General features: G+C 35.1%; 1 protein-coding gene across 3 annotated transcripts in view; it reads right to left on the reverse strand.

Moving 5' to 3' along the window:
• Positions 1-361: 361 nt before the first annotated feature.
• The window catches only part of LOC121859001 (RAC-beta serine/threonine-protein kinase B-like), a 43,256-nt gene continuing 24,427 nt past the window's right edge, over positions 362-19,190 (reverse strand). The window contains exons 10-14 of one of the 3 annotated variants that reach the window (XM_042355654.1): positions 18,005-18,142; positions 13,758-13,922; positions 12,109-12,252; positions 11,105-11,214; positions 362-1,259 (exon numbers count right to left, since the gene is read on the reverse strand). In XM_042355654.1, coding sequence (XP_042211588.1) covers positions 11,119-11,214; positions 12,109-12,252; positions 13,758-13,922; positions 18,005-18,142 — 543 coding nt within the window. In that variant the 3' untranslated portion in view covers positions 362-1,259; positions 11,105-11,118. Of the gene's footprint in view, positions 1,260-10,121; positions 11,215-12,108; positions 12,253-13,757; positions 13,923-18,004; positions 18,143-19,190 lie in introns of those variants that run through there. The other 2 variants (XM_042355655.1, XM_042355653.1) reach the window with 2 other exon arrangements.

The raw sequence follows: 19,190 nt of genomic DNA on the forward strand, positions 1-19,190 counted from the left end.
TACAGTATTTACAAACTGTCTTATACATTTTTAATTTTCCAAACCCAAAAACAAATAAGTGAAAATTTTCAAATTACACAAAGTACACCCATCAAAACAAAGAAAAAGAAAAAAGAAACTCTCGATCCTTGCCATACTCTATATTCTGGAACATAGGTTGAAGTATTTTGATATACTTTATACCCTGGGAATGATGATGTGTTAGTATGTCTACTCTCCCTACCAGAAACTTCCTTATGTTACAAGTCATCTAATTCTTTATACCATTCTTGTGATGGCACCTCACATTCCACTGGATGTTTCATTTCTGCATCTGCTTTCCATTTTGTTTGGATTATTTTTGGAGAATGAAATGGCCACAACACACTTCGGTTTCATTTGCATAATATAAGAGTCGAATACCTGTTGATTCCCATGAACTGAGACCACCATTCATGTTTTGTGATTCTCCAACTAACGGAGAAAATGTACGGATATTCGTAAAGATCAGGTTTTGAATTAAACTTGTGCAACCAAAGGGTAGAAAAGAAATACTGTACTGTACCACATAACAAATTACAGTATTTCAGTCAGCTCTTTTGTTACATGTTAGTTTTCTCCCATAAATACACATTATTTGGGAAATGACAACTCCTACTGTATACCATAAATACATTCCTACTCATTCATCTTTAAAGTACTATAGAACACTTGACCATCAACTTAATGCAAATACTGTACACTGTATTAAATATTAAGTTTATTATTATTTTAATAATCTAAATCACAAAACATTGCACAATAAAGGATATTAGGCCTATATAGTCAGAGGTACCAACCCAACAGATACATCTGTGTCTGAACGTACTTGCTCATTCCGATTTCCATCACTCTAAGGCTGCTTTATTCTTTTTGATGGGTGTACACTGTACATAGTGTACCTACTTTGAGTAACAAGAGACCTGCAAGAACCCTCACATCACTTTACATAATAACTTCTATTACATATACAATTGTGAGAAAACATTGTCACTCAAAGATATCAGTAAAACAGTACTTGTATACTGAAAAGGTATCAGAATTCCTTCTTTCTTTAATACATTGGCATAACTGTTGGTCAAACACAAGTAATGGCCACTTTCTTTAGCTTTTTATCACAGCCTATTTTTACTTTCTATATCAAATACAGTACACAGAAAGCTTAAATTTTAAAATATATACTACTGTTGCTGCTTCTCACTGGACTGTGTGGCCCATGCATCACCCCTCCCATGTTGTCACTATTTGGATAAACAGAAAATAAAAGATAGAAGCATAAATAAAACTTAAAAAAAAAGGATGACTACTCAGATATAACACTACTAAATAAAATCATATGCTAGATTTCAAAGAAAAATTGTCTTGTATGTAATGAATTATTTATACCCGCATCAATCTTCTCCAAATGTCATGACTTCTTTCAGTATCTAGTTCTATATCCAATGTCATCTAAAGTACTGTTCCTACAGTTTATGCAGTACAGCATTCATAATTTACATTTTGTCAACAACATCTACAAAACTAATACTGTACCTATTTAAATCTCCCTAAAAATAGATAAAGAACAATAATCAATAGGACAGTACAGAAGTAAAAATAAAAAAATTCAACTGAAGACATGCTTATTAAATGGTAGGACAATACATGGTTTAACGCACATGTATGTATGCATATCTAAAAAATTTAGTGATACTTATGTAATTCCTTAACAGAGAATGTTAAACTTTACACAAAATATAATACTGTACTGTGCCTTAATCTGATGATAAGAACAATAATCATGTATAAAAAAAAGATTGATACTGTACTAGAAAATATCCTCATGATTTTTCCCTTTTCCTATACTGTACAGTATTTCACTTATTTTTTCACCATAGAGTATGCACACCCCCTCAGAACACAATAATTACTGTACATTTTTACAAGCATTTATACTGTACAGTACCAGTAAGATAACTCTCATGTACACAATCCATCATGCCCTCCCTTCCTTTATGACTGCCATCATTCTCTCTCCAATATTTTGTGTGCTCTCAGAACCATTATAAAGTTACAAACTTTCAATTCACCAACCTATAACAGATGAGTGTCCCAACTACTCGGTTGTAACATCGATACCTCACATTTTACATTTTCTCTATTTTTCTGAAAATTTCAACCAGAGCATTCTTTCCCATTAATACCAACATGTCAGTGTCCCATTTCCTCATCATAGATCACAATACCACCTCTCTACATGTCCAAACTCTACCCCCTACAGCACCATCAATTTGCTTTATTTTGCATGTGCTAAATTTCCTCAAATCTTGTACAATCCTAATTGCTTGGAACTTTCTTGCCAAATATAAAATTTTCCAGGATTCATTTGTAATCAATTCCATTTCTTCCAAATCCTACACCAATAATGGCAGCACCATTCCCTGGGTCTCTTCAAGTGAATATCCTTTAAATCCAACTATGCACCAAGGTGCCCCTATATCCTTGGTCGACTCTTTGAGTACAGGTACTGACATTCACTTTGTAACTTTCATTACTTAGTTATTATTCATACCATTTTGAAAATAATGTATCTATCATAACACCATTACAGTACTTTCATTACCAGTCATAATCTCATGGTGATATAACTCAATTGTTATAATTCAACATGAACCTTAAATCATTTCCTTCATCTACCAACAATATTATGGGTTTTCAATGTAAGTATATACAGCAGGAGACTTGTAACACATTGGAGCCTTAACCATGTATCACATGTTTGTATTCCACCTCTAGGATTTAAGTACAGTACTGTATATTAATTACAGGGAATGTGTAAATACAGAAGAAAATGTCAGCTATTATTTATAACTCCAATTGTGCTATAACTGGAGAGTGAAAATAAAAGGAAACATTGATAGCTCATCTGGGCAGACAGAAAAATTTGACACTGACCACATTCAAATGACATCTCTTACATTACCTGTATAGGAGAGCTTCACTGGCTCTTATTAGTATTCATCCTCACCAAACACTGAATTTTCACAGGTTTTCCTACCTTGTAACATAATGCAAAACACACATTTATTTTGATAAACTTGACCAAATTATGTTCTCATTATACACTAAGGTCAATCTTCAAAGCAATTCATATACAGGTATACTCCATACCTGTATTTATCTCTGGTTGCACCAATTAGGACTTTACACCCGAGACACCTTCCTAAACAGATATCTCATTATATATATATATATATATATATATATATATATATATATATATATATATATATATATATATATATATATATATATATATATATATATATATATATATATATATATATATATATATATATATATATATATATATATATATATATATATATATATATATATATATATATATATATATATATATATATATATATATATATATATATATATATATATATGATGATAACCACAATATTAATCTATATCAATCTATAACATTTTCTCTTTGCACTACAGTACTTCATTTATACAGTACAGGTACTAGTATAACTGCAGCCCATCAAATTCTATCGCACATTACTTACCCTCTATGTTAAAAAAAAACACATGAAAGCCTTTTATTGATTTCTGGAGAGAAAAAAAAAGCAGCAGCAGCTTTAGATTCACAGCAGTTAGATTAAACAGTACATATAAGATATAAGAGTACAGCAAACAGTATGGGCGACCCCAGTTTTGGTTGCATTTAAAAAATAATTTGGTGTTAATCTTTGAGAGTTAAGCCTTAAGGAATACTTGCATACAGTATTCCTAAAATATTGTAAGGGGTGTGTGAAGGTAACAGAAGCCTCCTAGTTTGGCATCAATGATGCTGGGAAAGTGGGAATGCACCAAGATTCACAATGATATGGATAACAAAGCATGCTACAACAGTGTGGATTATTCATATAAAACAAAAACATCAAAAGCCGATACAAACATTTGTCTGTTTAAGGTTATTCAGTTAAAATTAAAAATATTACTTGGACAATGGGAAAGATGATGACAAGGTAGTAAAAATAGCTCAAAAAAAAAAAAAAAAAAAAAAAAAAAAAAAGACGAGCTGCAAATTCAGTGGAAAACATTCAAGGATAAACATGCTTCAGTAGAAACTAATAATTAAATGAGATATTATCAACTTCATAAGGGAGTTATATCACTAAGTTGAAGAAAAGGAGTATCAAGGACTATAACAAAAGTTGAAATCCTTTTGTTTTTTAGTGTCACACAGACGTGCATTACCCGGTCTTGCCTGACAACATGCACAGCTCTAGGCAAGTTTTGAAGCACTTTTACAGGAAATTTCTATTTACAGATGTTTAAAACAGAGAACTTATGTTTCAGTATAACGATCTTCATCACATTTGATAATAAATTTGAGCTTTAAGTCTTCTATAAATCTTTCAGTGACTAGAGTATATACCGTATGTTGACATACCTGAAATATTACAGCAAAAATCAGATGTAAGAAAATTATATCTAACATGAACAATTAAGGTGAATCAGACATATATGCCAATATCAAACAATACTGTATATATAAACGAGCAGGAAACTCATCAGATTCTTAAATGTTTTACTTCAAGATATGGAACTGATACATTACAGCTGCTTAAAAATAGATATTCTGAGAGGGAGTTAAAAATGTTACATTAAAGTCTATCAAAAATAAAACAAAGAGACATAAGAGGGCCCAATATTTCAACAATTATGCCTAAAAATTAAATAAAATGATATATGAGCAAATGTTTAATTACAGAACACAATTCAAGACAATAATATGCTTGGCTGAAGAGATTCAACCAAATTAAAAGGTCATAGTGGAGATGAGATAAAATTTGTGATATCCTTTGGAAGACTATTCAAATATATGAAATATAACCTGGAGGAGCTTCAGCACGGACCAACCTACACAAAGTGAGAGGCAGTTATTCGTATAAAGAAAGAGAGAAGACCCAAAACCAAATATTAGTACTGTATAATGCATACTAATAAGGCAGAGAAATAGTCAAGGGACAATGTGTTGAGCACCTCTACTTGAGACATGGCCAGCTGGTGCTATTCATCATCACATTGGCTGTCTTCTACACCTCTTGTGAAATATGTCTACACCAACAGACACTTCTTACCTCTATAATACAACTTATAGTTGCCCTACTCATGAACTTGGCTTAGAAGCATTTAGTTTTGGGTAGGGGAAAAGAATAAGCTTTTAAACAATATTTTACCCCTAACATCAATGTAATAAATTGATTTTAAATTACTGTACATGTTGCTTACTGCAAGAGGTAAATTGCTTTGTGCTGATAACATATAATGGCAATAAGAAAACATCCATAGCAACAATGCGACCTATTTATACTTTCTTATTCTACTTGGTTATGACACAGTACATTTTGTAGTGAACCTCTTCTCCCAGTTTGACAAAATCAGTTGCAAAGCAGAATGTCCATCATCACATACAATAAAAATGCTACAAAAGCAACAAGAAAGTATGGAAACCCCATCCAGAATAGATTCCTACACTTGCTACTGATATGTCAAAGGCTGGTGGGAATGCTTGGGCTCTCGATTTATTTTTTTTATTTACTATATTCATACAGTATAATAAAACTCAAGCACTCTAACATACATCATGTTCCCAACATTATTTTCCCTTTGGCATGGCCTTAATACCCAGTTTCCTATGTATATGCATATAAATTCTATGGACTTACAACTGGTATAAAAACAGTAATTGCCTCCAAACTTCTAACTAATTTTACAGTGGTACAATGCCAGAAACATTTTTACAATTATTTAGCCACAAAACTTAAGACATTTCATGTAAAAGGAGTCATGTACACATTTAGCATATTTCTGTGAAGCACAAATACTATATATTTTGCAAGCCAAAATGACAACACCTCCATAGCTACAGTTTATGCTGCTTAATACACTTCCCTTTAGAGAAAAACTTAAACTCTACACTACATGCACTTATAAAATGTAAGCAATCTCTACTCATACTGGCATTGTTTTTGTCTTTGCAGAATTGACATCAGTGGCTCATTAAATCACAGGATTTATGTAATGGTAGTGGCATATTATGTGAATGTGGTTTAAGCAACGTTTGTTGCTTATCAAATCACATTAATTAATGTGAAGTTTGACTTATCAAATCTGTGATTTATGCAGTTTATCAAACCCCAATGATTAATGCAATACTGCACTAGTGATTTTAAATCAATGATTTAAGTAATACTAGTGGTTTATCAAATCACATTGATTAAAGTAATGCTACCAGTTACTGAATCACAGTGATTTATAAAATACTAGCAGTTTTTTAAATCATATTTACTTAAATAATGCTAGTGACTTATCAAATCACAGAGATTAAAGCAATGTTAGTAGCCTATTAACCCCCTTCACTATGGGGACACCAGTTTTAATATTTTGTTTGGTTCACACCAGACGGTTTTATTCAGTTCTGAGGGAAACCCATACACAAAGGGTTAAATCCTTGCAATCTATACAATGCTAGTGACATGTTAAGTCATAGTGATTTAAGAAATACCAGCAGTTTATCAAATCACAATAATTCATGCAGAGCCTGTGTCTTATTAAAACAAATGGTGACGTATGCAATGATAGTAGCTTATTAAATCATGGTGATTTAAGCAATGTTAATGGTTTATTAAACCATGATGATACCAGGAAATGCAAGTCACTAATCAAACCACACTAATTTACACAATGCTAGAGCCTTTTACCACAGTCATTCAAGCAATGCTAGTGATACTGTATTATATAACAGTGATTTATGCACTGTTTATATCATTGCAGCAATTTCTTTCCAACTGGTTTGTTTGAATCACTGTGATTTAAGAAATACATTAAATCTACAGAATTTTTTAAGTTTTAATTTAAACCTAAAAATAATACTAACTACCATATGTAAATTTACATTTCTATGACTCAAATTTTAAGGCATTTGAAGAAAATCTACCCAAACATATGAGGAATCTATAAGAATTCTTCCTCTTACCAACATCTGCACCTCATATAACAGCTGATGCTTCATCCCTTTCACCTACTTAAGCACATATGCCTTACTACCACATGACTAACAGGAAGACAAACCTTCCCATAATAATAATTTTCACTATACTGTACATGTACTGTATTACCAAATTCTCTGTCTGGAATAGGTAGCCACTAAAGACACACAACATATATTGTATAACAAGATGGTGATACATTAATTCTTCACATTTACAAAATAAACCAAATGATGTAAAAAATTTATTGAACCTTATCATATAGACTTATTTTAGTTAAAACTGGTCTCCATATATTACAGCATAATAAAATGGCCTAATCTCTTCAATAATTCTCTTTAGTTCACAACAAGAAATAAAAGTCAATAGGAAATAATATATAATATCTCTTATTTTAAATACATTTTTCACCATACCCAAAGCATAATAACGTCAACTTTTACTGCACAAAAGAGATACAATGGGTATATCAATATCTTCTATTTCAAGATGCTCAGTGAACTTGTACATATAATATGTGGAACACAACTCACAACACACCGAGGCTCTTATTTCCAACCATCTACATCACCTTTACCACACTCCTATCATCCATTGTGGCCAAGAAACAGAAGTAGATTCTAAAATTCAGAAATGAGAGTTGTGTACACAAACTGACGTTGTATTTATGGTAAATAGTACTTAAGGTTTGGAATGGTCCAATAATATTTACTGAAAGTGGTCAAAATGCATCATAAACATCTGAAGAGAGTTATTAGTATACAGCAATAAGCTAAAAAATCAGACTTGAGAAATGGCATGATGATATGACAGGGAAATACGGCATAATAAGCACTCCAACATTAACAAGCCTAGGGATATTCAGTTGATACCAAATAGCATAAACCATATAAAAATTTATGCTTATTATGATGAATGTAAAGGATCCATTCATTTACTATGACATCCTTATATCAGATGTGCCGTAAGATACCAGTGCATTTTTTTTAAAGAACTGTATAGGTTGGCCACCGAATTTCCGGCAATCACTGGTCCGGAACCTTTGATGCTCTGGACAGTTTTACAGTGGTGGAATTTCAAATTTAATGCACATTTATGGTGAACAATAGCTACCTGGGACATGCTTGTGGTAAGCTAACCTTACCAGGCTGTGAGGTGTTATGGTTATTTTTTAAATCGTAATTTTGGATACGCATTACATTACTATTTTTTTTATTCTGTTACATGCACACACAATCTTACATACAGAATGTGCAAAAAAATTATCATAAGGTCTACAACACAAGAGTGAGGGTGGATGGAGTGAGGAATCTCAGTTGTCTCGTGTGTAGTCAAACGATTGAAATATTTTGTCGTCCAGTCGCCAAATGCTAATACTGTAGAGTATTTTTTCTTATCCTTTTCATTATTATTATTTTGATTTATTCCTCACTTTACTGGTAGTAATATCTCCATTAGCCGGAATCCCTCAAACCCGGAGCTCTCCGATGGCCGGAACTGAAATTTTCTCGGAAAATCGCTCCCAAAACTCTAATTTTACGGAAAATTCCGGCTTTGGGAGTGATTTTCCGAGGGGCACATTTTCCGGAAAATTATGAGAAAATTTTCTCGATAACCGGAAAATTCTGGAAAATTCCTGGGTTGGGAGAGTTTTTTCCAGGTTTGATAGATGAAAATCAGGCGCATTTTCCGTAAATTCCGAGAAAAATTTTCAGGTACCAGGAAAATTCCAGGAGTGGGGGATATTTTTCTGTGTCAGAGAGATGATGTAACAGGCAATTTCTGGAACTTCCAAGAACATTTTTCCGTTACCCGGAAAATTCCCGGGATGAGGGATATTTCCTCTCTTTGAAAGAGTCGTCTCGTTACCCGGAAATCTCTCATTCCCAGAAGTGCTCTGCACCAATGTTCCGGCTAACGGAGATATCACTTACATATTATCTTATTCCTCATATGAGTTGGTAACTGGTGGGAATTAAGTTTCAGAGTTAGTAGCACTGTTCATGTCAGCTGTGATGGTGGTCACGGCCAAGACATGTCACGGCCAGCACTCGCCATCTTCCGAGCACCATTATTGTCAACTGTTCAAAAGGGTTGGTGCTCATCACAGGATCTGTCTTGAGCACTTACTAAATATTACTGTAGTGTATAAAGTGTCTCCATATCCCCAGGTTTATTCACAGATCAGGAGCCTCAGTGCAAACATAGCCAAATCGAGCCATCATGTATCAATTAATTTTAAAATAGAATTAAGAAATTAAAATGTTACAAGACAATGGTTTAGTAGTGCTGTTATTTTGTTTGCTGTGTAAGTGCTTTGTCACGTCACCTCACCCCTCGCATCATCGCCTCGTCACCTCACCACCTCACCCCTCGCATCATCAGCTCACCTCGCATTGTTACATTTATTTATTACTGTATTACGTATTTACTTTATTATTACTGTATGTACAGTGTCATTCAAGATTCTTCGAACACTGCTGGAGACAGCTGGCAACTCAAGGCCGTTTGTTTACTATAGTACGTAGTATAATATAATACGAAACAATAAAGCCCAACCATTAAATTAAGCAACGGGGAACTAAGTAACCAATCACTGATCACTTTTACATTTATTCAAAATTTTTACTACATACTATAGTAAACAAACGGCCTTGAGCTGCCAGCTGTCTCCAGCAGTGTTCAAAGATTCTTGAACGAGACTGTACATTTAGAAAATATTTTTGTTTGCACAGTAATTAAACAGATAATTTTATGTGCCAGCCAAGACAAGGCGCAAAAACTGAACAGAAAACGAACGACTAATCGGAAATTGTCGAATAATGTCAAAATATTCCGAACTCGGTTTATTCAGATTTTTGGGTAATTCGAGCGACCCAGATTCCATTTTTTGTCAAATTAACTAGGGTATAGCATACCCTACTTTCAGAAATATAATTGTAATCACCTCTATATTATGACTCATCTCCTTGGGAGCGAAGTAATGCAGCGGTTTATGTTAAGTAAACAATAAAATTCCATACACCCTGCACCTGTTTTCATTTAATTTTCTTTTAATAATTGCTTATGCTATGTAATATTGATTTTCTATCAGCCCAAAGTGCTTTAGAGTTAGCGTGATGTGTATAACTATTGGGTCGAAGGTTACGGGAGTGGAAGGTCCCCCAAGACCGTGACCACCCATGGTATGGCAAAATTGCTGGTCCGGCATCGATCCGGCCCCGTTGGTGTCAGAAAATCGGTCGTCAACCTCTATCATAATATATAGACAGAATTACGCGCAATGTGTAAGGATTTACTGAATCTAAAATTGGAACTTCTTTCTTAAAGTTCAAGCATTAATGAGTGCCTTTTGACTTTTCTTGATTTATTCTACTATTACCTCTCTCTATCCAAAAACCTACTTCCTATATGGAACATAATCACTGGGTTAATATTGTTATTATAATGTGAAGAGTTTCTCTTCCTCTGTATGTATGTATGTATATAACCAATTTCTGCACTGATGGTAAGGAAGCCACAGCAAAGTCTTCCTTAAATGTTTCAGCCATTGGCCACCAAGCCCTTCAGCAATGAAAACTGCACACCAACACTTGAAACATCTGCTGACAAATCTTGCATGTTGGCTTGGTGAACATTAAGGGAAGCATTTGTCACTCACTTGAACTATGGAAGAAGTGAAAAAGAATGAGGGTGGTCTCAATCAGTGTACAAAGGGGGGGAAATGCATGAAAAAAAATGATAAGTAAAAGCAAGCACTGTAACATATGAAATTTTTCAAAAAATCCCTGAAGTATAGTGTGGAGTCCAACCTAGAGGGCTGAAGAAAAGACCCTTCTATAAAGGGAATAGTACTTCTTCCACAACACTGCTTCCATAAACAACCAAGGTAAATTATCTATCAAGTGTACAAAGAAGAAAAAAAATTCTTAGGCCATTACTTGAAAGTACTCAATAAAAGATTAACAAAACAAACACAATAATGATAATATCAAACTGCACCCTGACAGTATGCTTTAACAAAGTCCAATTACCACTGCATTTCTCCTCAGCCTTCCTCTGCTACACCTAAGGAGTTGAGACTTGATGCTAATGAGCTGCCAAGTGTTGATGAAATGTCTTGGTATGAAAACTGGTTGAAATTCTGCAATGAACATAAAATATCATTAATAAAATGTAACACATTTGTATCATGTATTATTCTCCCTCACTTTATTTCACCTCCCTCTCCTCAACCTAACTTCCCCACTTTTCCTTTACTTATCCCTGTAACACTTATTCTCATCATTTCCCTTAGCTTACCCTTGTTCCCCTTCCTCCGTCTTTTTACCCATATCTCTCTTCCTCATTCACCTTAACCCCTCGTGGTCTTTCGCACAAACTGTGTCTCTACCCGTACACACTCCTGTGCTGGCGCAGCCCGTCCCGTTCAACCATATCTCACACTGAAAGCACTCCTTCCAAAAGCAAAAATACAGTACCAGTGAACTGGCCCTATCAACCATCTAAGTCCCTCCCACTAGCCTCATGGGCTGGCAGATGCATCTCCTAAGCATGGAATTTGGGTGTGGATCGCCCTACCCAATATTTTCTTAAATGGAAAACCCATTCCTTTTACCGACGCAACCTGTGTCGAGAGACTGCAGGTGAGATTTCCAACTATGAACAAGAGTACCAGAAGGTTAACAATCACCCTCCCCCTTTCTCACCTTACGTATCTCCTCCCTCCCTCACCTCACCGATTTTCCTACCCCTCCCTCACCTTACAAATCCTTCCATCTTTCTCTCAACTTAGCCACCTTCCCTTCCAAGTTTACAAATCTCTCTCTCTCACCTTTCCCATCTTCCTCTTCTCCCTCCCTTACCTTGTCCTCTTTCCTCCCCCATCTCCTCCATTTTTCCCAGTCATTTTCATTTCTTTACTTTAATTAAACAGTAATAAGTTGAAAACCTTTTAAGAATTATCAAATTTATCAATGCCCAGAGAAAATTATGATTGCCAGTTTAAAAGCATTTAGATCACACCAATAACACTTACTAGGTATTCTGATTCCTCATCAATAACGTTGAGGGGCTCTGCTTGATCAGGTGGGGTAAGCTGCACAGATTCTCCAGTGAACTCTCGATCAAAATACCGGGTGTCAGTTTCACTAGTTACTTGGGGTTTGAATGGTGGCGTTAACTGAAGAAAAATAATTAAATATTATATTAAAACAGAAGTCATCCTTTTCAAATCATAATACAATAACAAGGAAAGCTAATGCAATGCCTGCCTATCTGAGAAGAAATTATTACGGGCATAAGATGGAATATACAGAAAGGGTTACAGTATTCTTAATAAAAAGACTCCTTGTACAAAGTTCATTCCTAGTTTTTAAAAAGGTGGCATAGTGGTTATCATACTATGTTGGAAGGCCACAGGTCCTGGAGTCAAATCCTCACTGAAGAGGCAAAGTGTGTTTGACATCCAGTATGAGCCATGAGTGCTGTAGTCTTACCATTTTTCAACTGGTTTGTCATAAAAAACCTATGTGGTTCACAAGAACCTGGATTGCAGAAAGAGCTAAATCTATCCTCTATGGATTAAGTGATATCCAACCTGAGTACCAATTACCCTGTGTGTTGACTAATATATATATATATATACAAGGAACAGATTGTGTATACTATTGGTCTGTACAAGTCAGTTAAGGATATTGTGAAAAGTGTTGGTGTAAGTGAGAGATCTGTACAACAATGGATCAGGAAATTCAAGGATGGAGGAGGGGTGGCAACACTGGTCCATCCTACATGCCCTGGGAGGGCCAGGAAAACCTCAGCACATTCTCCAACAGTAATCAAAAGGCAAGTTGAGTCAAATCCAAGATTAAATGCAAAGGACTTAAAAGGAACAAAATCCCAGGATCTTCGGTGAAGTCTCAGTTAGAACCATTCACCGGTGCCTTCGTGACGATCTGAAGTATCGCAGCCACCGCCCCCCGAAGAAGCCACTCACCACCCTTTAGCAGCGAGAGCGTAGGGTTGCTTTTAGCAAGAAAAATCAAGTGTGTCATGCGACTAAGTGGAAACACATGATATGGAGTGATGAAGTGACCTACACTGTAACTGGTAACATGGCTGGTAACGGTTCCTGCCAGAAGGTAGTGATGTGCTGATCCCTAAATATGCATGCTACACTGGTGCAGGGTTGTTTTGCCGAAAAATCAAACAGTTAATCAATACAACTACTTGGAGCTTTTGTGTGATTATTTGACCAGGTCATTTGAAAAGTTTAATGCCAATACGTTTATGTAGGATGGTGCACCTTGTCATACTGCCAAGTCAGTAGTAGGGTGGCTTCCTGATTGTCATGTGAACTTTATTGAGGACTAGCCAGGCAATTCACTGAATATTAATCCAACTGAGAACCTATGGGCTATCATCAAGCAACGTCTGTTCCTCAATGTCTGGGGGAAGTGTATAAAGAAGAAGGGGAAGCCAATTGACTACTAACTGGTTGGTGAGTACACACTTTGATTTTTTTTGCAATTTTGTTTATTTGTCGCGACTGGTGTGAGAGGATGCTGCCTACTTCTTTGTCGAGTACTAGTAATTTGCACCAAACAATGTGCTCAGTAGAAAACTGTCCACTAAATGTAGACAACTCCTGTATGGAGCAAATACATATACAGTACTGCAGTTTCTAACCTTTTTTTCCTCAAGGAGTTTCCAGTTGATAGTTACATAAAAGGGGTGACTCTGGACCTCCCTCACATCACCTGGACCACCCCCAAGACGCTTGTTAGGATCCTTATGCAACAAACCTTTAAGTAGATCACGTGCTTCTTGGGAAATTGTCCTTGGGAAACGAACCTGGGAAAGATGCAATAATTTATAACTTATCTTCATTTTACAAAGTAAGCAGAGTCTATGCAATACACTAGAGAATACTCACAGCAATATCCACGATAGCCAGAATCCTTGATTACCGGTACTTTCCAATACCCAAAAAACAAAAAATCCTAACAATTCCAAAAACATGGGTGGGTTAGTTATATGGAGAACTTAGGTCATAGACCCAGAGTTCTCATGCACTGTGATTGGCTACTACTGCCATGTAATTGCATGGGATGCCTTTGATTGGCTGATTTATCTTACAGCCTATCTCCTCAAACTCATGCATCATGTTGTGCTCTTAGTTCATTGTCTGCTGCCATTGTACAAGCTTGTTTGCTGTGATATGAAGACTGTGTTGCCACTTGGCAATCTTGTCACTAGCACAAGACAGCAGAGCCATGAGAGAACGCCACACCATCATCACTCTCTTGTGCTATCTCCCACACATGTAATAAATGTTTAATCCCTGTATGTTTTTTACTTTGTAATAATTATTTTTTTGCTTACCGGTAACTTTGTTTGCATATTCTGTATGAAAAATTGTGTGTGCATGTAACAGAGTTAAGAAAATTAAGTACATCTACCCAAAAAATGCGAGGTGAAAAATAACAATAATGCAGCTCACAGCTTGGGAGGCAGAGATACAGACACCTCACCCCCCTCCCGCTCCCACGATCTACACTCATTTCCTAGGACGTAAAAATATGTTTATTGTCTTTGTTTTTTATCTTACTTTTTTTTTTTGCACATTCTGTATGAATGATTGCGTGTAGATGTAACACAGTTAAAAAACCAAAAAAAAACTTACGTATGTCTACCCGAAATTATTTACAGTGGCAGCTGAAGGATCGCAACTTACTACTGTACACGTATATATCATGTAAGGTAAATGAAAATAAATCTTTATTGTGTATAAATTTATAGTTTTTTATCTATTTTGTATAAATTTATTGATTTTATATCTATTTATAAAATATTTGAGCTATTTCAACACTATATTATCATTTAAGCAGCAGGATATAAAACTTTTTTGGGCTACTCAGGGGCTCAGGAATGGAACCTATTTTCCCCCATAAGTTATTAATATCAACATCTGATCGATGCCTGTACAGCATGTGTACATGACAGTTGTCAACCTACAGTAGATGGCACAGGACATTGGTAGGCCATCCTGTACCATCATCATATTATCATTTGGTCTGCCTTCATCACAAGCTCAAGACGACAGCATCTGCTGGCGAGTACAATATACTGTACAGTGATCCCTCGGTTAACGAGCGCCTCGGTTAACAAGATTTCGGTTAACGAGTTACCTTCCATAAGATTCTTAACTTCGGTTAACGAGCAATCCCCCGATTAACGAGTTTTTTACGAGCCGACCTCAACATGTTTTCGCTTGCATTTGGCGGTCCACCAGCTGTAGTATTAGTCCGCTAATACAGAAATCGGTTCTAGGGCTTAAATTCCTTACTATTTTAGTAAATATCAAGAAGTTTATACTATTCAATAATTTTAAAAGTTTTATATTAATTTTTTTTAGTCATTTTAACAATTATTGAACAAAATTGAAGTACAGTAAAAGTCCAAAAATCCGGATGCCAGAAATCCGGACCACCCGAGAATCCGGACTTTTCGAAAACTCAAATTTTTTTTTTTTAGCGGGCTTTTGTGTGTATGTGCGCCTGCGTGAGCGCCACAGCTGCACAGCGACTACAAGCGACCACGTAGCTGCCACTTTAAAACGAGCAATCAAACTGTGACAACATGTGTAATTTTGAGTCCTACTCTTTCCATGTACAGAGTACAAGCCCATAATAATGGCTCCTAAAGTAGATAAACTTCGTTGTGTGAAGAGAAAGAAGAACACGTTGAAATTGAGTGACAAACTTGAAATAATTAAGAAACTAGAACGTGGTGTGAGCAATACTGTTCTAATGGAAACATACCACATTGGAAAGTCTACAATTTATGATATAAAAAAAAACAAAGAATAAAATTCTAGAATTCAAAGTTTTTTCTTTAAAACTGCTCATTTTGAAGCATACTATATTTGCTAATGAATAAATTATCAAAATGTACCTGTTCATCTCTTCTTTATTCTTCCTTAAATTTGAATTTTAAAAGTACTGCCTGAGAATCCAGAAAATCAGAAAATCCGGACCGACCCAATCCCCAAGCAGTCCGGATTTTTGGACTTCTACTGTATAGGAAGCTAGTTTTTTGCCCGCCATACAGGCGTCAGTCTCTGTGTCTTTTCAGTGGAGGTAACATCTTGCTTGAGACTCTCTTCAACTAAATGCTTTTTTCTGTGTTTCCAAGCAAATTTTTGGTCAATTTAAAATTTATTTTACATATATTGACAATACCGTATATAATACAGTGCAATGTTGATTTAAAGAAATTAATCTTGAATTACACCAAGAGAACTAAAATTTTATGGGTGAAATGGCACCATGGGGTGACTTCTCTTCCACCCCAATGCCTTCTCTTCTCCCTTCTCCTCCACCCCCATTCTAATTCCCATCATCATCATCCAGGAGCCATCTACATACACACCTCGAAGTAAGTGTACTTTACTACCTTTTTTGTTGATTTCAGGCAATTTTCGGTGAGCTGGAACCAATTACCCAAAAACCCATTGAAACAATGGTTTCGGTTAACGAGTTTTTCGGTTAACGAGCAACCTTCTAGAACGAATTGTGCTCGTTAACCGAGGGACCACAGTAGAATTTTGTTTATTTACAATACATATACTGTACAGTAGTGTTTGCATAAATGAATACAGCTTTGTGGCTGTCTATCTGCAGTTAAGCCTCATGGTTAGTATTGTATTCATGCTAGTAGAAGCTGCCAAGCTGCTTATCCCTGGCAATTATGATCAATGCCAGATGTGATATTTAGACTCGGAAATATTCACCAATGCCCGGAAAAATTCTGTAAATGTGTGATGTTTTCCAGGATAAGGATATGTCTAAAAATCCAGAAAATCGAACATGGAAACGTTCTGCACCAATTGTTCCGGCTATCGAGGATATTATTATAAATTTAAAACAATGTTTTATGTAATACAGTGGAGATTAATGTGAAACAACATTATATGTACTGTATATGGGATTCAAACAGGCCTTGGAACAAAAAATCAAGTTGTTTTCAAGGATTCTCATAGACTTTTTTCCTTTCCCTTTTCAAGGAGCTGTGTCTTATATCAACTATGCAGTGAAGCAGTACACAGTTATTAAATAAAATACAGTCAGCACTTGTACATCGTACATTCCCTATACTTATGTGAATGTATAGAATCGTAGGATCAGTGTGCCAAATCAGGCTAGGTTGACAGAGCACCCGTTCCCAAAGCAATTTGAGAACAAAATGTATCAGTCTAACTGTTATGTGTGCAGCATCATCCCTGCAAAGTGTTTCAAAAGGGGAAAATGGAATTGCAAGCAAATACAGTCAACATATTTTTATCCACACTGTCCAGATAAGCTTGCATTGTATGTGGTACAGTACTGTATTTTGAAGAGTACCACACAAAGACTAAATATAAGAAAGACTCACAGTTAAGTAATGTTTGTATATACCACGGTTTGAATATATATTTTTCAAGAACCTTGTTCAGCAGTATTTCACAATTTGAATTGAGATTACCACAATGTACAGAGAAGGATTTGCTATAGGAATAAAAATCATGACAAAATAAGGAATTTGTTTCCCATTACTAAATTTCCAACTTTTCAAGAACCAGTATATAATGTTCCTATGTTTTGTAATAATCTTGACTTGCTATTGATTAAGTTTTGTAAAATTTAATGTCATTTACTGGAGAACTTTTTTTCTTATTTATAGATCATTATATTTCACTATTCATTATTGTTTTCAAGGAATACTACTGTCAAACATAGAAAGTACAGCTTCTCTCAATATTGAAAAAAGTATTACAAAAGGTAAAATTCGTAATTTTACTTTTTTGGTGGATAATTGACACTTTTAATGAATATTACTGAAAAATAACTGGCCCATAAAAGGGTTAAAGGCACATATGAACATCTAATACTTACATCCTCACAAACTATGAGCTGGAAGAGCTTATCATGATCTTTATCGTAGAAAGGTAAGCGGCCAACCATCATCTCATACAAACATACTCCATACCCCCACCAGTCCACACCTCGACCATAATCGTTTTCTTCAAGTACCTGAAATAATAATAATAATAAAATAATCGATATTGTCATTCCATAAATCAATCAGCTTTTTTTTATTACTTATTACACTGTACATCAATGTTATAGAATATGCTAATAAAAATTCTTCATTCATGTTCATCAACCTTCCCCCATTCCTTACTGAAAAAAAGTAAGTCGAGGCTTCCTTAACCCTCTTGTGGTCTTTTGAAACAGAATGCACTCCCGTGCTGCCGCGACTCCTTCTGCTCGGCCATATCTCACAATGAGAGCACCCGTCCCATAAGCAGAAATGAGGGAACAGTGGACCAGCTCTATCAACCACCTAAGTTGCACCCACTAACCTCATGGGTTGGCAGATGCATCTTTAAGGGTGCAATTTGGGCTTGGATTGCTCTACCCAATGTTTACTAAAATGGATAATCCGTTCTTGTTACTGACCCTATTTGCATCAAATGACTGCGGGATGTTGAGATTTCCAACCATGGCCAGGGGTACCAGAGGATTAATGCTGGAGTACTTCAATGACATTCACCAGTGCCCTTATCATATACTATATGATAAGGGCACTGGATTATATACTTGGAGTGGCAATTTTAATATCAGTATTAGTGTTGGATCTTTTTATCAATAAACAGTATTTGTTTCCAATTTGTTCATGTACAAATAATTGTGGATTTGGTTTGTAGTACGTACATTATATATTTTTATTCCCAAGTCTTTGACTCTGTAGTCTTTTGAATGCTAGTGAACTCTTTAGAAGAACTGGTGCTTTCATGAAACAGACTAGCTATTATTATTATTATTATTATTATTATTATTATTATTATTATTATTATCATCATTATTATTATTGTTATTATTATTATTAAAATTATTATAATTACATGTACTGCATTATTATTATAATTACTGTATTATTATTATTATTATTATTATTATTATTATTATTATAATTATTATAATTATTATTATGAAATTGGCACATAGTACAGGGTACTTGCACTAAACTGCCTGCTTTGATGCTCAGGCCTATAATGGATTACCATGAAAAATGGGA

This window comes from Homarus americanus, unplaced genomic scaffold (assembly GCF_018991925.1).
Source record: "Homarus americanus isolate GMGI-L3 unplaced genomic scaffold, GMGI_Hamer_2.0 scaffold27339, whole genome shotgun sequence".
Taxonomy (NCBI): Eukaryota; Metazoa; Arthropoda; class Malacostraca; order Decapoda; family Nephropidae; genus Homarus; species Homarus americanus.